The sequence below is a fragment of the Rhinoderma darwinii genome, chromosome 4, assembly GCF_050947455.1.
Source record: "Rhinoderma darwinii isolate aRhiDar2 chromosome 4, aRhiDar2.hap1, whole genome shotgun sequence".
Taxonomy (NCBI): Eukaryota; Metazoa; Chordata; class Amphibia; order Anura; family Rhinodermatidae; genus Rhinoderma; species Rhinoderma darwinii.
Window position 1 is genome coordinate 14067217 of NC_134690.1, and position 25956 is coordinate 14093172.

The 25956-nt window shown below is 41.8% G+C and overlaps 1 protein-coding gene across 4 annotated transcripts in view; it reads left to right on the top strand.

The window, feature by feature from the left end:
• Nucleotides 1–25956, top strand: part of NCOA1 (nuclear receptor coactivator 1) — a 203083-nt gene that overhangs the window by 167422 nt on the left and 9705 nt on the right. For 2 of the 4 annotated variants that reach the window (XM_075860847.1, XM_075860848.1), the window contains exons 12-16: nucleotides 6098–6265; nucleotides 11403–11490; nucleotides 16843–16993; nucleotides 17847–18167; nucleotides 25545–25646. In XM_075860847.1, the coding sequence (XP_075716962.1) occupies nucleotides 6098–6265; nucleotides 11403–11490; nucleotides 16843–16993; nucleotides 17847–18167; nucleotides 25545–25646 (830 nt within the window). The remainder of the gene's footprint in view (nucleotides 1–6097; nucleotides 6266–11402; nucleotides 11491–16842; nucleotides 16994–17846; nucleotides 18168–25544; nucleotides 25647–25956) is intronic. The other 2 variants (XM_075860849.1, XM_075860850.1) reach the window with 1 other exon arrangement.

The window sequence follows — 25956 nt, forward strand, 5'->3', positions numbered from 1 at the left end:
CATATGTCCTAGGGGGGCTACACTGGGGGAGTCACTTGTTGAGAAGGATCTGGGTGTAACAATCTGCAGCATCATATGTCCTAGGGGGCGCTACACTGGGGGAGTCACTTGTTGAGAAGGATCTGGGTGTAATAATCTGCAGCATCATATGTCCTAGGGGGAGCTACACTGGGAGAGTCACTTGTTGAGATGGATCTGGGTGTAATAATCTGCAGCATCATATGTCCTAGGGGGGGCTACACTGGGGGAGTCACTTGTTGAGATGGATCTGGGTGTAATAATCTGCAGCATCATATGTCCTAGGGGGGCTACACTGGGGGAGTCACTTGTTGAGAAGGATCTGGGTGTAATAATCTGCAGCATCATATGTCCTAGGGGGGAGCTACACTGGGAGAGTCACTTGTTGAGATGGATCTGGGTGTAATAATCTGCAGCATCATATGTCCTAGGGGGAGCTACACTGGGGGAGTCACTTGTTGAGAAGGATCTGGGTGTAATAATCTGCAGCATCATATGTCCTAGGGGGCGCTACACTGGGGGAGTCACTTGTTGAGAAGGATCTGGGTGTAATAATCTGCAGCATCATATGTCCTAGGGGGGGCTACACTGGGGGAGTCACTTGTTGAGATGGATCTGGGTGTAATAATCTGCAGCATCATATGTCCTAGGGGGGGCTACACTGGGGGAGTCACTTGTTGAGATGGATCTGGGTGTAATAATCTGCAGCATCATATGTCCTAGGGGGGCTACACTGGGGGAGTCACTTGTTGAGAAGGATCTGGGTGTAATAATCTGCAGCATCATATGTCCTAGGGGGAGCTACACTGGGGGAGTCACTTGTTGAGAAGGATCTGGGTGTAATAATCTGCAGCATCATATGTCCTAGGGGGCGCTACACTGGGGGAGTCACTTGTGGAGAAGGATCTGGGTGTAATAATCTGCAGCATCATATGTCCTAGGGGGAGCTACACTGGGGGAGTCACTTGTTGAGAAGGATCTGGGTGTAATAATCTGCAGCATCATATGTCCTAGGGGGGCTACACTGGGGGAGTCACTTGTAGAGAAGGATCTGGGTGTAATAATCTGCAGCATCATATGTCCTAGGGGGCGCTACACTGGGGGAGTCACTTATGGAGAAGGATCTGGGTGTAATAATCTGCAGCATCATATGTCCTAGGGGGGGCTACACTGGGGGAGTCACTTGTTGAGAAGGATCTGGGTGTAATAATCTGCAGCATCATATGTCCTAGGGGGGGCTACACTGGGGGAGTCACTTGTGGAGAAGGATCTGGGTGTAATAATCTGCAGCATCATATGTCCTAGGGGGCGCTACACTGGGGGAGTCACTTGTTGAGATGGATCTGGGTGTAATAATCTGCAGCATCATATGTCCTAGGGGGGGCTACACTGGGGGAGTCACTTGTTGAGAAGGATCTGGGTGTAATAATCTGCAGCATCATATGTCCTAGGGGGGCTACACTGGGGGAGTCACTTGTAGAGAAGGATCTGGGTGTAATAATCTGCAGACATCATATGTCCTAGGGGGGCTACACTGGGGGAGTCACTTGTTGAGAAGGATCTGGGTGTAATAATCTGCAGCATCATATGTCCTAGGGGGCGCTACACTGGGGGAGTCACTTGTTGAGATGGATCTGGGTGTAATAATCTGCAGCATCATATGTCCTAGGGGGGGCTATTCACTTATGTAAATGTATAGAATTCTCGGATGAATGTTGATCCAGTTTGATCGCCCCTTTGGATCAGTAGGGAAGTGATTTCCTTTTAGGGCAGATTGTCTCATGCCTTATGTTTTGTTTTTTTTTTCTTTCCTCTGGGTCGATTGGGGGATACAAAGTTATAAAATGTTCCCCTTCCCTTCATCCAGATCCTGAGTTTGATGGACAGGTGTCTTTCTCAGCCCTACTATGTAACTTTGTCACTTTAATTTAAGGTGGTATTGCCCTTTAAATGACCAACATGTTCAGTTCAGTTTGCAAAATCCATTCAGTCCAATCTGTGAACTGGAGAAATTCTGCAATTCTAATTCCGAGGCATTCTGAGCAGGTCGGATACATTTCCCGGCTCATACTCTATATACTGTATATACTGTATATTATAATTTGTTTTCAGGAATTCCATGCAGTCCTAGCCTGGTTTTTCCTCCTATAAAATAAACAAACATCTGGGCTTGCGGAGGATGATATGAAATAGTCACACGTTCTGTACGTGCGGCAAATATTTACTCAGAAAGTCTCAATGTGTTTTGGAAGGAAGTTTTTTCTGCAAAAGGCGTCAAGACATTTGACGAGTCTGAAGGAAACAAATAACAGCCGTTTCCCGGGTCGACACAAAAAGAGTCCCACGGGCCAAGGACACGGCGGCAACTCGCCCTCCAGATGGTTGCTCGTCTTATGCCCTTAACAATCTCTGCGCTTCACGATGTTTCCATTAAGCCCCCTGCTCGGAGGGAATAGGTCCCACTAATAGGTCCCAAAAAAGTTGGGACAAATTAGTTATGGGCTATAACTAATTTCTCCCAATTTTTCAACCCCCATTTGTGGGACCTATTTAGTCCGGCACTGATCCACCCAGGAACGCCCACAAAAATACCCACTTTTGGGTACACTTTTGGGTACATTTCCATAAGCTCTGCCCCTTTTGAGGTCCGATTCGTGGGGCACTGCCGTGAAACATATTCAGGACTTACAATATATCTTGTTCCTGTACCTTTTCTCCCTTATCTTGCTTGTCTGAAGCCGCATGTTTTCTTGCACATTCTTCCTTTGGGTATAAGGGAGATATAAGAAGCCGTTGCACTGTGGGGTGGAAGGGACCTACATAGAGGAAAGGCGCCCCAGGGACCAAAATGAAACCCCCTATCCTTATGGTAACCAGAACACAAGGGCCTGCTGTTTGATTCCCTCTCAATCACGATGGTGTCGATTCCCCCTCCTTTGTTTGCTAACATTTCAGTCCCTATAGAGAAAAGTCCTTCACAGTTTAACACCCATTACCAAAGAGAATAGGACCAACCTTAAGTGGCCCCGATTTCTCCAAGGACCCCATAGCAGCCTATAACATAAGCCTTTGTGGAGAAAAAAGAATTCCCTGTGACCACTTCTGAACACATGGTTACGTGTACTAGACTGGTGGTCACCGGGCAGAAAGTCAGGTGGTTGCTAGGCAACCTGAATTCTAGAACCCTGCAAGATCGCGAGAATTAGTTGAAGCGTAGATTATACAAAGGTTTATAATCATAATTAATCTATGCCTGGTCACAACACTAAGCCTAAAAACCATAACGTCCATGATGGCCACCTGGGGAAGCTACACCTCATTTTGTAGCTCACAGGTCGCCATTCTCCGACCTAGTATTCTCTTCTCTGTCCACCAATAGGTTAATATCACGGATCTTAATGGGTGAGAATAAGCAGCAAGGAATGTTTAAAGAATTTTAGGCAAGATTTTTCATGTTCGGAGGAGGGGGAGAGCAATCTTGGACCATATCCAAACTCAAACCTGCAGAGACGCTAAGCCATATTCTGCTTGTGTTTTTCATGGACTTTGTAAGAAGTATAGGGATTGCCAGAAGGATGTCTGGACTTGAGCCTGCTCACCTCTCCCAGTGCCGGGCTGTCAATTCTCAAGGACGACGACTGACTAAGTTGTAAGGAAGCATGTCACTGCGCTCTAGGGAACCGAGGCTGCCTCTTAAGACCCCTATCACAGCAACACCTACTATGTATGAGTGATCGGTGACAGCTCTGTCATTGAGGCCCCCGTCAGCCAAGAACTTGAAGGCACTTACAGGTTCTCTTTAACAAGCTGTGTATTGAGCAGAGGTGTCAACACAGAACAACCGCCTCATACTGAGACAAGACTGAGAGTTGTAGGTATTGATAACACGATGTGAGTCATGGCTGTGCGCTCCACACCACAACCGAGAAGCCGAAAAAGTAACATGGGAGCCTACACCAAGGAACCTACGCCAAGGAGCCTATTATTGAGCCTACACTAGGTAGACTAGAAACCAAGGAGCCTACACCAAGAAGCTTACACCAAGGAGCCTACTGTGGAGCCTAAACCAAGGAGCCTACACCAAGGATGCTACACAATGGAACCTGCGCCAAGGAGCCCATTATTAAGCCCGCACTAAGTAGACTAGAAACCAAGTAGCCTACACCAAGAAGCCTACTGTGGAGCCTAAACCAAGGAGCCTACACCAAGGATGCTACACAATGGAGCCTACACCAAGGATGCTACACAATGGAGCCTACACCAAGGATCCTAATATGGAGCCCACGCCAAGGAACCTACTATGGAGCCTACACCAAGTAGACTAGAAACCAAGGAGCCTACACCAAGGAGCCTACTGTGGAGGCTACAACAAGGATCCTACTATGGAGCCTATACCAAGGAGCCTATGCCAAGGAGCCTACGCCAAGGAACCTACTATGAAGCCTACGCCATGAAGCCTACGCCATGAAGCCTACACCATGAAGCCTACTCCATGAAGCCTACACCATGGAGCCGACCCCATTAAGCCTACACCATGGAGCTTACACCAAGGAGTCACACTTCTTATGGTTATTCAGATACATGTAGTAGAATGGCAGGGTACTCCAGTTCGAGACCCCCGGGTTCTAGACCAATGACACCAGGACTGAAAAACAATATATTATTGCCTCCAAGTGCTACACCAAGACCAAGATTCTAGCACAATGACAAACTGATATCAAGGTTCTAGATTAACTGCACAATGACTCCAGGAATCTAGGCCAATGAAACCAAGACTCAAGAGCAACTGCCTCCAAGTGCCACACCAAGACCAAGATTCCAGAACAATTGGCACCAATATTTTAAAACCATTAAATATTGTCATCACGACTCCAGAATAATGACACACAGACTAATAGGACAATGAGACCAGGATTCCAGTACAAACACAATACTGGCAACAGGATTCCTATACAAGACGATAGTTCTGGATTGATGACCCAATTACCCCATGGTTGCAGAACAATGGCACACTGACCGAAGAACTTCACAAAGGCACATTGACAGAAGAACTTAAGAATTCCACACTGAAGGAAGAACTTCTTCACAATGCCACACTGCCGGAAGAACTTCTTCACAATGCCACACTGACGGAAGAACTTCTTCACAATGCCACACTGACGGAAGAACTTCTTCACAATGCCACACTGACGGAAGAACTTCTTCACAATGCCACACTGACGGAAGAACTTCTTCACAATGCCACACTGACGGAAGAACTTCTTCACAATGCCACACTGACGGAAGAACTTCTTCACAATGCCACACTGACGGAAGAACTTCTTCACAATGCCACACTGACGGAAGAACTTCACAATGCCACACTGACGGAAGAACTTCTTCACAATGCCACACTCACGCCAAGGCTCCAGACACTGAGACACTAGAACAATGCACCCTGTCACTTCATTTCATAGGTGCAATCATCTATTCAAATCCATATTTCAAAATAGATTTAAAGCAGGTGTCAAATTTTCAGTCCAGTTTCTAGATTCTTATTTCCAGACCAACCTAGGCTTCCTGAATAGAGTAGATTACATGTCACATGTTATATGTTCTTACTGTTCACCTTCTATACAATCTCCACCAGATATGGTCAGCTGTTTACCCAACCTTCTTGATCCCAATGATCCAACCAGTGCTGTAAGCCATTAACTGGGCACGCATGGACATTGTTGTCACTGGCCAACCACATCTTCAATCTGGTCCTTGTTGGGTGGTTTTGAGTTTATAAATGGAACAATTTTAGGAGAACATTAACATTGAATGACCAAGACAAGTCAACATTTGAGAACATCGGATAGCTAGATCTCGGGAGATGGAGACATTTCGTGGGTGCTACGGCTAGATGTAGAATGGGCATCAAGAGAGAGAAAATCTTAACATGGAATACATTCCAAGACTGAGGGTGTGGGGGCAACATTTGTGTTCTAGATCCTAGACTTATTGCTTGCATTGAACAGATTTTGCATGGTAGGATGGATATTGCATGTACGTGGCATGACTCTAACTACACACATGCATGTTCCTTACTTCCTAGATTTCAATGGCTTCAACCCAACTCAGTCTCCCTTTGGATTCTGTGAGTCCTTAGACCCGGAACTGAATCCATTCCCTGCACCTACTGACACCAGTCCCCGATCAGGACTGACACCGGAGCAGGGCCGTGGAGTTTTACCCGGAGCGCCAACATTTCAGACAGATCCTGGTATGTAACACCAATTTCTTGTATAGCAGGAAATGAGAAAATACTAATCTCCCAATCTTTTTTTTTTTATCAATATATGGATTGGTGAAATAGTCTAATGTTTTAGGTGTTGGGACCATTGAAAAGCCATAACTACACCCTGCTCCACCAAAGTTATGGGGGACAGGCTACTGCATTGCCCGATGGATGGTGGGTTGTCGGCACATTCTACTGGACCCATTAAGGCGATACGTGAAAAGCAGTACTTTTGTTAATGGGACTGCCACACTGCAACTTTGTTGGGTCTCAAAAGTCACCATGAAGTCCTTGTAGTATAAGGAATGGCCATTTTAGCCCTTTATCTTGGTCTTTTTTTTGTCTAATGGCTCATCTCTTTGACAATCCAATCCAAAACTCTTTGTATACTTTTTGTCTGCAACCAATCCTCTATAGTATTCCTGTGCTTTCTTTATCGCAACCTCCTTCTCTAGTCACCAAGACTTCTCCCGTGCTGCACCTGTTATCTGGAATGCTCTCTCTTGGACAGTCAGACTCTCTCCTAACAGTCACAACATTATGCTTTACCTGACAGTACATCTTTATAGGAACCCGCATCACATATTCTCTCTGTACACCCGCACCATAGCCCTAGGCCTCTTTAATACCCCATGGTATCCTATCCACTAGGAAGATTGTAAGCTCTTAGGAACAGAGTACATAGTGTTCTTTGGTTTCTCTCATCATAGGTGTAGTTGATATGTGTTGAATAAAAATTGTAATTTTTGTATGTATACCACTTTCCGTAGTGTACACCTCTGCGGAATATGTTGGCATTGTATATAAGGCTGCTGTTGCATTACTAGAAGTGCTTCATTTATGAACATATAGTCCTATTAGGGATGAGTTTAATCTTCAATATCTCTGTCTACTCTGCTTCCCTTATTTACATTCCCCTCAAGATTTACAATTCCTAATTTACTTAACATAGGGCGTCCATGAGGGCCCTGGCACATTTTAACCCCTCTTAGGGAAATTCAAGCTTCATCTTCTTTTCCCGTCCCTGTAAATCTGCAATTATGGTCTGCAGCTAATTGTGCCAGTCAGATGTGTGTAAATACAGTCCCGTCTCATTAAGACGTATCTTGTATAATACGCATGTTAAGTGCCTGAACACAGAGCCAGCCACGCGGGGCCCCTGCCTGACATCTCCAAGCTGTTTTTCTTAGTACGGTTTGCATATGAAGGGCCGAATGGAAATCTGATATGTGACTAAGATACATATGTGTGTGTTATCGTCTCCCCAGCACCAAATAATCTGTCGCCCTAGGGAGGGAAACCAGAGCTTCCAACAGGTTTGCATTTATGGCTGAGAAAGAAGAGAAGTTCTGTTTATGGCAAGTTATATTTTTGCACACTGTAAGATCCTACAGACTATGGGTAATACTGTGGATGCGCTTCCTTAACCAACCAACCAACCAACCAACCAACCACCAGACCAACCAACCAACCAACCAACCACCAGACCAACCAACCAACCACCCACCAAACCAAATAAGATAACCAACTAGTATGAGACTGTTCCACCTTACATGAAATGGTTGCAAACAGTGTAAGACTGCTCCATCTAGTTTGAGATTGTTCCACCAAGGACAAGGCGGTGACATCTATTGCAAGACAGTGTCCCCTGGTATGAGACTGCTCCACCTATTTTGAGATATCTAGTGTGGGACTCTTCCACCAAACATGAGATTATACCAACCAGTGGAAGACTGCTCCATCTAATGTGACATTGTTCCACCTGGTCTAAGGAGGTGACACCTATTGTGAGATAGTATGAGATAGTATTCCCTGGTATGGGATTGTTTCACATATTGTGAGATAAGTCTGGGAATGAAGAGGAGTTCTGTTGATGGCAAGTTGTATTTTTGTACAATGTAAGATTTGCTTAGACCATGGCAAATCCACCGGACGCAGTCAGGTAACAACACCTGGTATGAGATTATGCCACCAAACATGAGATGGTACCAACAAGTGGAAGGCTGCACCATCTAGTCTGAGACTCTTCCACCTATCATGAGATGGTAGTAGAAGGTTTCTTCAATCCAGTATGAAATTGTTCTACCTAACATAAAATGGTGCCAACCAGTGGAAAACTGCCCCATCTAGTGTGAGACTGCTCCACCAAAGATGAGATGGTGTCAACCAGTGGAAGACTCCTACATCTAGTGTGAGACTGTTCCACCTAAGATGAGATGGTGCCAACCAATGGAAGACTTCTACATCTAGTGTGAGACTGTCCCACCTAACATGAGATGGTACAAACCAACGTAAGACTTCTACATCTAGTGTGAGACTGTCCCACCTAACATGAGATGGTACAAACCAACGTAAGACTTCTACATCTAGTGTGATACTGTTCCACCTAACATGAAATGATACTAAGCAATGGAAGGCTACTCAATCTAATGGGAGACTGTTCCACCAAGTGGACGATGGTGATACCTCTTGTAAGATATGGCCGAGAAAGAAGATGAGTTATATTTATGGCAATAGATTTTGTACACTGTAGGATCTGCATAGACCATGGAAAATGCTGTGCTTGGGCCTCCTCAACCAACCCCCACTAGACCGATTGAGATAACAATTCTTAGTATGAGGCTGCCTATCATGAGATGGTGCCAACCAGTGGAAGACGGTTCCTTCAAGTATGAACTGGTGCAACTTGGAGTGAGAGCTAGTATGAGAAAACACCACCTAGCGTAATATTGTTGCCCCGTTCTTCCATAATGCCTCCCAATTGACCTACAAATCTTCCTCATAACTCTCTTTCCCCAATACGTTTCTATGCCAAGGAAGCAACCTTGTATTTTAAGTGACTTGATCTTTGATGATCAGTGGTGTGATCCCTGGTGGGCTTGATCCTTCGTGATCAAGTTGCCAGATCCCTCATGGTCAAATATAAAAAAAATCCCTGTTTTGTCCCAACATTCGGCTGTGACAAGAGACATAACTTTCTGAGTGGCTCATCTAGTTGGACGAGACATTTTCCCATTGTGGTGGGAGGATTAACTTAGAGAAGTAGTAAATAGAGGAAAAAAAGAGAACCCATGGATGTGTCTTTAATGACATCAGTGAAAAGTGCTCGAGAACTGATTGACCAATTATATTTGCTCTTTAGGTAGAGAGTATAGCTACTTTAGAAGGTTCTCTTGAGGGTATTTAAAGGATAGTCACCTAATCCGTAGAATTGATGGAATTCTTGTTCAACTTTTTGTTTAGTTTTGTTTCCGCTTTATTATTACAATTTTTAACTGATAGCTAAAGGTACCATAACCTGGAAACCCTGCAAATCATAGCAATCGCATGTACAGTAATGTCATTTAGTGCCACCTACAGGCTGGATCTACTCATTGCCGCAACAGGAACCAAAACAAGTATTAGTGCTTAGTTGACAAACTTGCTATGCTGCTAGTTAAAAATGCAATTTTATTCTGTATTTCTCAGTCAAAATGAAATATATATAATTTACTGTATGGCTAAAATTATATGGACCCCTGACCATCACATCTATTGGCTTGTTGGGCCCTATTAAAAAAACATCGGCGTTAATATGGAGTTGGGCCCCTATAACCGCCTCCACAGTTCCGGGAAGGATTTCCACAAGATTTTGGTGTGTTTCTGTGGGAATTTGTGCCCATTCAGCTAAAATAGTATTTGTGAGATGCTGATCTTGGGGAAGAAGGTTTGGTAGGAAGCGTTATGATGCCATCCACCAAACCCAGATTCCTCCATCAGACTGCCAGATAGTGAGCCATGATTCATCACTCCTGAGAACACGCTGCTAACAGAGTCCAGTGACGACGTGCTTTACACCACTCCAGCAGCCGCTTGGCATTGTGCATGGCGATCTAAGGTTTGTGTGCAGCGACTATGGAAACCCATTTCATGAAGCTCTGGACACACCATTCTGGTGCTGATGTCACTTCCAGAGGCAGTGTGGGTCTCTAGTGAGTGATATAATAGAGGATTTGTACATGCTGCGTGCATCAGTACTCAGCGGCTCTCTCTGTGATTTGCGTGGTCTACCGCTTTGTGGCTCAGCTGTTGTTACTCCTAGACACTTCCACTTCACAATAATAACACTTACAGGTGACCGGGGCAGATCTAGCAGATAACAGTAACACTTACAGGTGAGCGGGGCATATATATCAGATAATAATAGCACTTACAGGTGACCAAGAAAGATCTAGCAGATAATAACACTTACAGGTGACTGCGGCAGATCTAGCAGATAATAATAACACGTACATGTGACCGGGGCAGATCTATCAGATAATAATAGTACTTACAGGTGACCAGGAAAAGTCTAGCAGATAATAATATTATTTACAGGTGACCAGATCTAGCAGATAACACTTACAGGTCACAGGGACAGATTTAGCAAATAATAATAACGCTTACAGGTGACCAGGTAGATCTAGCAGATAATAACACTTACAGGTGACTGGGTAGGTCTAGCAGATAGTAATAACACTTACAGGTGTCCAGGTAGATCTAGCATATAATAATAACACAGATGACCGGGTAGATCTAGCAGATAATAACACTTACAGGTGACCGGGGCAGATCTAGTAGATAATAACACTTACATGTGACCGGGGCAGATCTAGTAGATAATAATAATAACACTTACATGTGACCGGGGCAGATCTAACAGATAATAATAACACTTACAGGTGACCGGGGAAGATCTAGCAGATGATAATAACACTTACAGGTGACTGGGCACATCTATCAGATAATAATAACACTTACAGGTGACCGGGGCAGATCTAGTAGATAATAATAACACTTACAGATGACCGGATCTGGAAGAGCAGACATTTCATGAATTGTCTTGTTCAAAGATGGCATCCTAAGACATTGCGACATGTAAAGTCACTGAGCTCTTCAGCACGACCCATACTACTAGCAATGTCTGTCTATGGAGATTACATGGCTGTGTGCTTGATTTTATGCATTTGATTGCAATGGTTGTGGCTGAAACACATGAACTTAATAATTAAGAGGGGGCCACATTCTTTTGGTCATACAGTGTAAGTTATTGGATTCAGTGCATATCCACCTTGATCATATTTTTCTTTTCCTATATCTTCAGGTCTGCCGGACTCAGACTTGGGAATCTCAGACCAGTTTGGACAGTCGGGGATTGCTGATCAGATGCCTTGGTCGGGCACACAGGAAGAGTAAGTAACCTCAGAATCTCAAATATGTGATGACTGATGCGTAAATTGTCAGATATGTGGACAAACTTCCAACATGGTGGAGACGTTCATCTATGCTGATCAAGAAGGACGTCGGTTGAGTCTTTTTCCTCTCTAGTCGAGTGTGATCGATGACATTCCTTAAAGGGATAGACTATTGTATATTATTACATGGCCATAGTTTTATCATTTACTCCCGAAAATGTTGGCCACCACGAACCAATGCCAAATTTACAATCTATTTTCTTTTCCATGAAAATGATTGAGAGGTTGTCACAGCCCCGCCCCCGTTAGCATCACTCGATCATAAAGGTTCATGTTCTATAAATCATCTGTATAAATAATGGATAACCGGTTCCTCTGAGGGGAGTCGTAGATGGACAGATGTCCCACCAACCTTGGTCGCTGAGACATTTTCCTGGACATTGACTATTTTATTCATGGCATGGAAATTTTGCAACATCTTATCTTTTAAGTAAGGTGGAGTTACCCTTTAAGTTTACAATTGAAGCCTAATTAAAAGAGATTGTCAGGATTTTGGATAAGTATGTTTTACCAGAAGGGCCACATTCATCCGAAAAAATTTCCCTATGGCCTCCGTTGAGCCGGTTTACATGGGAATACTTTTTCTTATCTGTATGATATAATGTAGTCGACTACGCTATTTCATACGTATATACCATGCAGTATACTTTTTTTTAACATAGGAGCCTATGGGCGACGTATTTCGCCTATACAGTGGCCTACGTCAGAGGTATACGGGGTAAGTCTTCCAGACGTATACCTCCGATGTACTAATAAGTTAGGAATAGACCCCAACTCTACTCACAGGGGTCCAATTATTTAAGTCTAACCATATAAAGCCCAGCTCCCGGCCCCGGCAGCACCTTGCCGCTAGGATCTCCGCAAATTATTTTCAGATGTCCGATTTTAAATTGGGATCACAGATTTGTATAAGTATTTGTGAAGATTGAGGAATATAAATCACGTCTTCCCCCGCATAGCCTGCAGTATGGTATAGGCCTGTCCCAACCCTTCGCTGGGCCCCTAACATATGTTGTCCCTTACTGCTTGAGATCCAGCAGAGCGAAGCGCGTTGTATGCCTCGAAACTGCACCGGACATCCGTGTCTATAATATCTAACAAGTCCACCGTATACGACGCCATCATAACAGCGGGCGCGCAGAAGAAACGTAAAGTCATAGATATGTATGTGCAGCCCGTACGGAACCCTCTACCTCATCGGTGGGGTCTCCTGAGGACAGGGAGCACAAAACATTGCACGGCCGCCTGACTATTTTTAGAAAGCTTACTGCCGTCTGTTATTCTTTAGGTCTCTGTTCCTTAAAAAGCTCTGAGAAGTTTCTAGGGAGTTTAGGGCAGACCAATGGGATCACGTTCTTCCCCAGGGAGTATGTACCGATAATCCCCTTCAGGCGCTCTTTGCTCCCCTTCGGTGCTTTTAGAGGAAATCAAAGACACCTGAATTCCCAGGGTCTAATAGGATCGTCGTAAAGGATTAATTATTTTTTTTTTTCTTTGGGGTTTGCATCACTTACAGTAATCTGCTTGTTTTTTTGCTTCATAAGAATGCTGCCACCTAGTGGTCATTTGTTGAGAAGCACTGCTGTAAGACAATGGGAAAATGCAGCAGAAGACTCTTCTTTTAGAGGTGTGCCTTAGGCCCGAGCGGCATGGTGGACCTAGACTGCAGCTTGCCAATGATATAGCAACTCTGCCACCCCAAACAGGTCATCAGGCGTCGTCCGACGCATCTCGTGTATGCTATAGGCAACTGATGTCACTGTTTACCGGGCATCTGGTTGTGGCCACAAGACCTCTCACCCTGTGATCTTGCTTACCTGTGGTACCATGCGCTGGCCAGATTCAGGGTGGCATGCGAGGGTACCATGCGGGCACCAGTTACGGCAGATCTATCACACTTGGGTTGTATTCACACGATTGATTGGATTTTTCGGCCCATAAACAATGGATCCGTTGTCCGTATTTGCGGTCCATTTATCATCAGACTATCCTCGTATATACTGTACCGTCAATGTCCGATCAGTGGGATCAGATACGAGAACCTATTTCTGGAGCAGAGGTCCCGAGTAATTTCAAGGGTGATCGGGAAACCTCTAGATTTGCTTGCTTGGCTTCTTCCGGATGTGGTGGGTCAATGTTGGTGAGATCCTATGTCCACATGTAGCAATAAATAGAGATATTACACCAGTGCCCACTGCCATCCCTACGGGTGTTCATGCCCCGAATGGCTTGGGCACCCTCTGTTCTTTGTGCACTTGTATGGTACACCGTAAGGGGCGACATCAGACGGTCCCGCCATCTTAACGCCGGCACCGCTAGCGTCATTCCATCATGTCAATTTCCATGTCTATGTTTATCCCCTTAGTGACCACCAATACGCCTTGTCACGGCAGTCTAGTCTAAGTCCCGTGTCCCGCGCAGGCTGGAGCGGGTGCTCTGCTGTCTGATGACAGCCGGGCTCCTGCTCCAACGGTAGCGATCGAAGTTTACTTTGATCGCGGCCGTTTAACCCCTTAAATGCTGCAGTCAATAGCGACCGCAGCATTTAAGTTGTTTACAGAGGGAGAGAGCTAACTCTCTCGCCCATCGGCGGCACGCAAATGCGATCGCGGGTCTCCGATGGGGTGTCATGGCAGACGGGGCCTAACAAAGGCACCCAGGCCTACCCTGGCTATATGCCTATTAGGACATGCCAGAGGCACGTTCTTATGGATTGCCTGTCAGTTTTACACTGACGGGCAGTAATGCTTTGGTATACGAAGTCCCATGTACCCCCAAAAAGTACCAATGAAAACTACGTCTCATCCCGCAAAAAACAAGCCCTCATTTCACTAGATTAACGGAAAAAAAAAAAAATGACGGCTCTTGGAATGAGACGATACAAAAACAAATAATTACAGTTCAAAAGTGTTTTTATTGTGCAAAAGTCGTAAACCATAAAAAACCTCTACATATGTGGTATCGCCGTAATCGTACCGACCCATAGAATAAAGGTAACATGTTATTTACACCGCACAGTGAACGGCGTCAATTTAAAACGCATGGATCAATGGCGGAATTTCAGTTTTTTTCTATCACCCCCCCCCCAAAAAAGTTAATAAAAGTCAATCAAAAATTATATGTAGACCAAAATGGTACCATTAAAAAAAATACAACTGATTCCGCAAAAAACAAGACCTCACACATCTATGTCGATGGAAAAACGAAAAAAAATAAATTGCTTGGTCATTAAGGCCTAAAATTGGCCAGTCACTGAGGGGTTAACTGTACTACGACATGTGGCAGCCAATAAGTTGTGGGCCCATTGGGTGACACACGATGCACAAACGGGCTGCGAGGGGTCTGGAGCATATCCGTTCACGGCAGAAGTCCAAAGCCAGATGTCTACCGGGTCACCCAACGCACCATTCTGCAACACCACAGCCAATGGGAATCCAATATAGTCACCCAACAGGTGTGGCGCCGTTCATCCGCCATGTGACAGCGCTAGAGAGTTGCCCCAGAGGGTCAACAGTTGACAATGGATACGATGACATACCATATGAGATTTGGTCTGACGCCTGGCGCCCTATAGTCCATAAAGGTTGCTCATCTCAGAGGGGTAAGGGCGGTTTGTCGGGAATCGTGTGTTGGCAGTGCCAGTCTAATGTCCCGGGTATGAATGAGTTAATTCGGCTCAGGGCTGGGGGAATATTTGTTCTTCGTGAAGCTGCATTCTTACGGCCGGCCCTACATTTGTTTTTATATCTTCAGCTCGGGGTCTCCACATCTGGTACTCATCTATCACTAAAAGGATAAACATTACTGGTCCGGGGGAACCGCGTGCTTCACGTATTTGCTATCAAAGCCGCCTTCTGTTTCCCTGGCACATCGCAGGATTTTATTAGTTTAAATGGTCCTGGGTGTAATTATACTTTTTTTTTTTTTTTGGAGGGGACCTGATACTTTATATATTGGGAACAGAATGTAGATGGAGTTGTGTAGGAGCTTTCGAGGCCCCTGGGTCAACTGTGACCTATTTAATTCTTTACATATGATGGTTTCTATGCGACTTACAGAATGGACACAAAGCTGGTTTTACCAGATTACCGGAGTTAACCCTTGACGTCTCGAAGACTGTGGCTATTGTGCGCACTGAATGGACCAGGAGGTTTCAGTAACTAGAAAGTGCTAAGCCCCATAACAAAGCTTTGAACGCCCACTCTTCTCTCCGAGCATTAACCAGATCCATGGGAAAGTTAGGGTGAGGGCACGCTGGTAAGAAACCACTACTTCTGTGAAAGTACAACTCCCATCGGGGTCTGACAAATCGGCCACGTAAGTAAAAAGTGCAGGATGGGGGCATCAAATACCAGACAAGACTCCAAAATAAATTCAGACCTCAAACCAGATCCCAAAATTCATTCAAATCCCCCGACCAGATCCCTAAATTAATCAGACTCCAGACCAGACCTCTTAATCAATTCAGACCCCAGAGCAGATTCAAAAAAAATTCAGACCCCAGACCGGATCCCCCTATTTATTTACCTTTCCTCGCTTCTCTTCCCTTCCGGACCACCGCCGCAGCACACAAGCTCCTGATGATGGCCAATGAGTCACGTCGTCGTTTGCTTGGCCCCCCCCCCCCTGATTGAGGGCCTTGATGTGGCAGGGAGGCTTGTAGGCCCTATGGACCTTGGAGCATAATTGTAACCCAAGTCATAGCTAGTAGCAAGACCATGCTACTGCCATCAACTTGGACTTGACACGGTGTATTGCTTGATGGCAATGACCATGGGCTCCTTGGGTTCTTAAAGCTTAGAAGAAAACTCTTGGGTAAAGATGACAGTCCTCCAGGTCATCACCAACACTTCCGTTGACTTGTAGGTCCCATGGTGGCCATATTTAATCCTCCAGTCTCACTGCCGGATGAGGTTGGGTAGATGGGTGTGGCGTAAGGTCAATTGGCCATTGACCTAATCAGATTTTGGTCATTAGTGTGGCCAATTATGGGCGAGACCCTCCTACGGGTACATGTTTTTGGATGGTATTGAGATCTAAAGTCTGTATCATTTGATATTTTTGACCAGACAATCACATGAAATTTGTGTATTGTCTTGGCCTTGACGCCCTCTCCCCCGTGCACCTCGTTTGTGTCTCCAGCTGCTAATATGCTTAGACAATTTTTTCTTTCTCCGTGCCCAAAAACAAGGACAATTCATGAAGGTGAAAATTCACGTCATTGAGTTAGTTGTGGTAACCTCGGCCGTTCTGCCCGCAGCTCCATATCTGTTTTGTCTTCCTCCGCAGGATTGATGACTTTCTGTGTCCTCCAACCACCATGGAGGGACAAAACGATGAGAAGATCCTGCTGGAGCAGCTCGTATCCTACCTCAACGGCAAAGACGACAACGAGCTGGCCGAACTCGACCGAGCCCTAGGGATTGACAAGTTAGTGCAGGTATGGAAGAACCACGGAGAAGCCTCTGGCCGGACTGATGGTATGGGAAGACCTTCATAGACCGGAGAATGTCAGGAGGCTCGAGACCATGTGGCTACATAAACAGATTAAGTAATGGAGACGTGAGAAGTAGATTTAGCTAGAACCTTAATACTTCAAGAATATATGTATTTCGGCAGCTTGACACCCACAATATTGAGTATTTCCAGACGCAATTGATATTTACGCCAATAGGGCCTTAAAGGGGTTGTACAAGATGGATCAGCTTTTTTCCAAAAACAGCACCACTCTTATTCACAGGCTGTGACTGGTATTGCAGCTCATTCTCATTCAAGTTAGTGGGGCTCAGCTGCAATACCAGGCAAAGCCTATGGACAAGAGTGGCGCTGTTTTTTGAAAAAAAAAAAGAAGCAGATCCACTTCCCATTTTTTTCTGTTTCTGCGCAACCCCTTAAATCAGTACTAAATTATATAGCGCTCCCATTACGTTTTAGGATGGAGCACAGATTTAATATTTTCCTTGCTTCGCCCCCCGGCTGAGTAATGGACTTTGTATTATATTATGGTGGTGAGGACACCGCTGCGTGTGAGGGCCAAGGTCATGATGGAAGGTCACAGGAAAATTTAAGGAAGAGAAGAGTCCCCCCAAAAACACCGTTTTGAGGATCCTTTCATTTTTATCCAATATATTGGGGCTAGAATGCAACTGAATGAGGAAAAAATATTCATATTTCATTAAACTGAGCAGCGTTAGCCGTGCGGTGTCACATCATATTATGCCATGGATGACATTCGCTTGTATTGAGTGCAGGTATTTACATTGGCTTACGTATTCCTTATTGGTGTCCCATAGGGAGGGAGTCTGGACGTCGTCAATGACAGATATTCTCAGCAACCGCCCCTCGCTCCAATCCTTATGGAACACAAGTCGGGATTGTATCCTCAGTCTTACCCCGCTGCATCTCAGAATCCCGGCCTCCACAGTCCCTTCTCGAGCATGGTCAGCCAAAAGACCAACTTTGGGCCGATGCCAGTTCAAGTGGCACCACCTCTGCAACGAGGGACTCATCCAAATGCTATGAACATGCAACCCCGGCAGATGCTGGCCAGGCCAGGAACAGCCTCCAACCAGCTACGTCTGCATCTTCAGCAGAGGCTTCAAGGACAGCAGCAGGTAGGATATCGGAGACGGCTTCAAAAAATGACAATTAGTTTTTGTTAATGAAATGCATGTTCCTTCCATTAAACATCAAGATTCACCACAGATTACCTGGTCTTTCTACTCTAGGAGGAGCCGACTCCTGTGCTCATTCTTGCCCCTTGCTAAATAATGTATGTTATATAAGCTAACAGGGAGAATGGGGCTCTAAGGGCATGACCACACGTGGCGGTTTTCTTCCGCAACTGTCCGCATCAATGCCGCACATAATCTGCGTTGCAGATTCTGCGGCGGATGTGCCCAAAATGTGCAGTAAATTGATGCGGACTAGCTGCTGCGGACTGCGGAAAAAGTGCTTCCCTTCTCTCTATCAGTGCAGGATAGAGAGAAGGGACAGCACTTTCCCTAGTGAAAGTAAACAAATTTCATACTTACCGGCCGTTGTCTTGGTGACGCGTCCCACTTTCGCCATCCAGCCCGACCTCCCTGGATGACGCGGCAGTCCATGTGACCGCTGCAGCCTGTTATTGGCCTGTGATTGGCTGCAGCCGTCACTTACACTGAAACGTCATCCTGGGAAGCCGGACTGGAGACAGAAGCAGGGAGTTCTCGGTAAGTATGAACTTCTATTTTTTTACAGGTTGCTGTATATTGTGATCGGTAGTCACTGTCCCGGGTGCAGAAACCGTTACTGCCGATCGCTTAACTCTTTCAGCACCCTGGACAGTGACTATTTACTGACGTCTCCTAGCAACGCTCCCGTCATTACGGGAGCCCCATTGACTTCCTCAGTCTGGCTGTAGACCTAGAAATACATAGGTCCAGCCAGAATGAAGAAATGTCATGTCAAAAAAGCAAGACGGATCCGCAGCACACATAACATGTGCATGACAGCTGCGGACGTCATTGCGGAATTTAGAATCTCCATTGAAGTCAATGGAGAAATTCCGCCATGAGTCAGCAAACAGTCCGCCACTGCTCCGCAACAGACAGAGCATGCTGCGGACACCAAATTCTGCACCGCAGCCTATGCTCCGCAGCGGAATTGTCCGCAACGTGCAAACGAACCCTACTAAAAAGAAGTGGAAGTCAATGGAGAAACGGCTCCACTGCGGATTTCCAGAAAAATTCCGCTACGTGTGGCCATGCCCTAAATATGGCAGTCGCTATTTCATCCCAAAGTTGCCTTCTCACAATAAATATCTTTACTAAACCATTACTATAATACTGTGCCCGATTAACAAGACAATAACTACTATAATACTGCTCCTATATACAAGAATATAACTACTATAATACTGCTCCCTATATACAAGAATATAACTACTATAATACTGGCTCCTATATACAAGAATATAACTACTATAATACTGCCCCTATATACAAGAATATAACTACTATAATACTGCCCCCTATATACAAGAATATAACTACTATAATACTGCCGCTATATACAAGAATATATCTACTATAATACTGCCCCTATATACAGGAATATAACTACTATAATACTGCTCCTATATACAAGAATATAACTACTATAATACTGCTCCCTATATACAAGAATATAACTACTATAATACTGGCTCCTATATACAAGAATATAACTACTATAATACTGCTCCCTATATACAAGAATATAACTACTATAATACTCCTCCTATATACAAGAATATAACTACTATAATACTGCTCCCTATATACAAGAATATAACTACTATAATACTCCTCCTATATACAAGAATATAACTACTATAATACTGGCTCCTATATACAAGAATATAACTACTATAATACTGCCCCTATATACAAGAATATAACTATTATAATACTGCTCCTATATACAAGAATATAACTACTATAATACTGCTCCTATATACAAGAATATAACTACTATAATACTGCCTCTATATACAAGAATATAACTACTATAATACTGCCCCTATATACAAGAATATAACTACTATAATACTGCCCCTATATACAAGAATATAACTACTATAATACTGCTCCTATATACAAGAATATAACTACTATAATACTGCTCCTATATACAAGAATATAACTACTATAATACTGCCCCTATATACAAGAATATAACTACTATAATACTGCCCCTATATACAAGAATATAACTACTATAATGCTGTCCCTATACACAAGAATATAACTACTATAATACTGCCGCTATATACAAGAATATAACTACTAGAATACTGCCCCCTATATACAAGAATATAACTACTATAACACTGCCTCCTATATACAAGAATATAACTACTACGGTATAATACTGCCCCTATATACAAGAATATAACTACTATAATACTGCCCCCTATATACAAGAATATAACTACTATAATACTGTCCCCTATATACAAGAATATAGCTACTATAATACTGCTCCTATATACAAGAATATAACTACTATAATACTGCCCCCTATATACAAGAATATAACTACTATAATACTGTCCCCTATATACAAGAATATAGCTACTATAATACTGCTCCGTATATACAAGAATATAACTACTATAATACTGCCTCCTATATACAAGAATATAACTACTATAATACTGCCCCCTATATACAAGAATATAACTACTATAATACTGTCCCCTATATACAAGAATATAACTACTATAATACTGCCCCTATATACAAGAATATAACTACTATAATACTGCCTCCTATATACAAGAATATAACTACTATAATACTGTCCCCTATATACAAGAATATAGCTACTATAATACTGCCCCTATATACAAGAATATAACTACTATAATACTGTCCCCTATATACAAGAATATAACTACTATAATACTGCCCCCTATATACAAGAATATAACTACTATAATACTGCCTCCTATATACAAGAATATAACTACTATAATACTGCCTCCTATATACAAGAATATAACTACTATAATACTGCTCCTATATACAAGAATATAACTACTATAATACTGCTCCTATATACAAGAATATAACTACTATAATACTGTCCCCTATATACAAGAATATAACTACTATAATACTGCCCCCTATATACAAGAATATACCTACTATAATACTGCTCCTATATACAAGAATATAACTACTATAATACTGCCCCTATATACAAGAATATAACTACTATAATACTGCTCCTATATACAAGAGTATGACTACTATAATACTGCTCCTATATACAAGAATATAACTACTATAATACTGCCCCTATATACAAGAATATAACTACTATAATACTGCCCCCTATATACAAGAATATAACTACTATAATACTGCTCCTATATACAAGAATATAACTACTATAATACTGCTCCTATATACAAGAATATAACTACTATAATACTGCTCCTATATACAAGAATATAACTACTATAATACTGCCCCCTATATACAAGAATATAACTACTATAATACTGCCCCCTATATACAAGAATATAACTACTATAATACTGCCCCCTATATACAAGAATATAACTACTATAATACTGCCCCCTGTATAGAAGAATATAACTACTATAATACTGCCCCCTATATACAATAATATAACTACTATAATACTGTCCCCTAAATACAAGAATATAACTACTATAATACTGCCCCCTGTATAGAAGAATATAACTACTATAATACTGCCCTCTATATACAAGAATATAACTACTATAATACTGCCTCCTATATACAAGAATATAACTACTATAATACTGCCCCCTATATACAAGAATATAACTACTATAATACTGCCCCCTATATACAATAATATAACTACTATAATACTGTCCCCTATATACAAGAATATAACTACTATAATACTGCCCCCTATATACAAGAATATAACTACTATAATACTGCCCCCTGTATAGAAGAATATAACTACTATAATACTGCCCCTATATACAAGAATATAACTACTATAATACTGCTCCTATATACAAGAATATAACTACTATAATACTGCCCCCTATATACTAGAATATAACTACTATAATACTGCTCCTATATACAAGAATATAACTACTATAATACTGCCCCTATATACAAGAATATAACTACTATAATACTGCCCCTATATACAAGAATATAACTACTATAATACTGCCCTCTATATACAAGAATATAACTACTATAATACTGCCTCCTATATACAAGAATATAACTACTATAATACTGCCCCTATATACAAGAATATAACTACTATAATACTGCCCCCTATATACAAGAATATAACTACTATAATACTGCCCCCTATATACAATAATATAACTACTATAATACTGTCCCCTATATACAAGAATATAACTACTATAATACTGCCCCCTATATACAAGAATATAACTACTATAATACTGCCCCCTGTATAGAAGAATATAACTACTATAATACTGCCCCTATATACAAGAATATAACTACTATAATACTGCCCCTATATACAAGAATATAACTACTATGATACTGCCTTCTATATACAAGAATATAACTACTATAATACTGCCCCTATATACAAGAATATAACTACTATAATACTGCCCCTATATACAAGAATATAACTACTATAATACTGCCCCTATATACAAGAATATAACTACTATAATACTGCCCCTATATACAAGAATATAACTACTATAATACTGCCCTCTATATACAAGAATATAACTACTATAATACTGCCTCCTATATACAAGAATATAACTACTATAATACTGCCCCTATATACATGAATATAACTACTATAATACTGCCCCTATATACAAGAATATAACTACTATAATACTGCCCCCTATGTACAAGAATAGAACTACTATAATACTGCCCCGTGTATACAAGAATATAACTACTATAACACTGCCTCCTATATACAAGAATAGAACTACTATAATACTGCTCCTATATACAAGAATATAACTACTATAATACTGCCCCCTATATACAAGAATATAACTACTATAATACTGCCCCTATATACAAGAATATAACTACTATAATACTGCCCCCTATATACAAGAATAGAAGTACTGTAATACGGCCCCTATATACAAGAATATAACTACTATAATACTACCCCCTATATACAAGAATATAACTACTATAATACTGCCACTATATACAAGAATATAACTCCTATAATACTGCCTCTATATACAAGAATATAACTACTATAATACTGCCTCCTATATACAAGAATATAACTACTATAATACTGCCCCCTATATACAAGAATATAACTACTATAATACTTCCTCCTATATACAAGAATATAACTACTATAATACTGCCCCCTATATACAAGAATATAACTACTATAATACTGCCTGCTATATACAAGAATATAACTACTATAATACTGCCTCCTATATACAAGAATATAACTAATATAATACTGCCCCCTATATACAAGAATATAACTACTATAATACTGCCCCTATATACAAGAATATAACTACTATAATACTGCTAATATATACAAGAATATAACTACTATAATACTGCCCCTATATACAAGAATATAACTACTATAATACTACTCCTATATACAAGAATATAACTACTATAATACTGCCCCCTATATACAAGAATATAACTACTATAATACTGCCCCCTATATACAAGAATATAACTACTATAATACTGCCCCCTATATACAAGAATATAACTACTATAATACTGCTCCTATGTACAAGAATATAACTACTATAATACTGCTCCCTATATACAAGAATATAACTACTATAATACTGCCCCCTATATACAAGAATATAACTACTATAATACTGCCCCCTATATACAAGAATATAACTACTATAATACTGCTCCTATGTACAAGAATATAACTACTATAATACTGCCCCCTATATACAGGAATATAACTACTATAATACTGCCCCTATATACAAGAATATAACTACTATAATACTGCTCCTATATACAAGAATATAACTACTATAATACTGCTCCCTATATACAAGAATATAACTACTATAATACTGCCTCCTATATACAAGAATATAACTACTATAATACTGCCCCTATATACAAGAATATAACTACTATAAGGGTATGTTCACACGGCCTATTTACGGACGTAATTCGGGCGTTTTTGCCCCGAATTACGTCTGAAAATAGCGCCTCAATAGCGCTGACAAACATCTGCCCATTGAAAGCAATGGGCAGACGTTTGTCTGTTCACACGAGGCGTATATTTACGCGCCGCTGTCAAATGACGGCGCGTAACTAGACGCCCGCGTCAAAGAAGTGACCTGTCACTTCTTTGGCCGTAATTGGAGCCGTTCTTCATTCACTCCAATGAATAGCAGCGCCAATTACGGCCGTAATTGACGCGGTGTTCAAGCGCCTGCACATGCCGGTACGGCTGAAATTACGGGGATGTTTTCAGGCTGAAACATCCCCGTAATTTCAGCCGTTACGGACGCCCTCGTGTGAACATACCCTAATACTGCCCCCTATATACAGGAATATAACTACTATAATACTGCCCCTATATTCAAGAATATAACTACTATAATACTGCCCCTATATACAAGAATATAACTATCATAATACTGCTCCTATATACAAGAATATAACTACTATAATACTGCTCCTATCTCCTATATACAAGACTATAACTACTATAATACTGCTCCTATATACAAGAATATAACTACTATAATACTGCCCCTATATACAAGAATATAACTACTATAATACTGCTCCTATATACAAGAATATAACTACTATAATACTGCCCCTATATACAAGAATATAACTACTATAATACTGCTCCTATATACAAGAATATAACTACTATAATACTGCTCCTATATACAAGAATATAATTACTATAATACTGCCCCCTATATACAAGAATATAACTACTATAATACTGCCCCCTATATACAAGAATATAACTACTATAATACTGCCCCTATATACAAGAATATAACTACTATAATACTGCCACCTATATACAAGAATATAACTACTATAATACTGCCCCTATATACAAGAATATAACTACTATAATACTGCTCCTATATACAAGAATATAACTACTATAATACTGCCCCTATATACTAGTATATAACTACTATAATACTGCTCCTATATACAAGAATATAATTACTATAATACTGCCCCCTATGGATATGAGAACTACTACTAGTCAGGAATTGGTCGCTGGTCTTTTTTTTAAAAAAAGTTCAATATATTATAAATCCCTGGGAGATATTGACTGTTCCACTGGGCAATGCCATTTTCTAGAGATCTCTGCTGCCGGGGATGAATTATCATCTATGACTCTACCCCGGACCCAGAGCTTGTCATCACATTACTATGTGCGTCTTATCTTCTAATCTTTTTTGTTTTATCTATAAATGTTAGATTTTGCACCAGAACCGGCAGGCAATCCTCAGTCAGTTTGGAGTTGGCAATGCAATTCAGATGGGAATGAGACCGGGCATGCAACAAGCCATCACCCCTCAGGTACGATCAACGAGAAGATAGGTTTCATGGAAGTTTTAAGAAACGTCCAATTTGTCACTAGTCCACTAACGATGAGGTCATCCAATTGCCCACATTACTTGACCACCTTTGGCTATCTTCAGTACTGCAGGCCATACAATTTTTGTGGCATTGAAGGATTTTCCAGAACCTATCTGGTCAATCATGTCTGTTAAAGAGAACCTTTCACCTCCCCATAAATGTGCAGCTGAGTGCAGCATGTAATGGACAGGGCTGCACAAACTCTGGGGCACTTTACATTTTTTTTCTACCCTCCTCCGTTATTTAGATA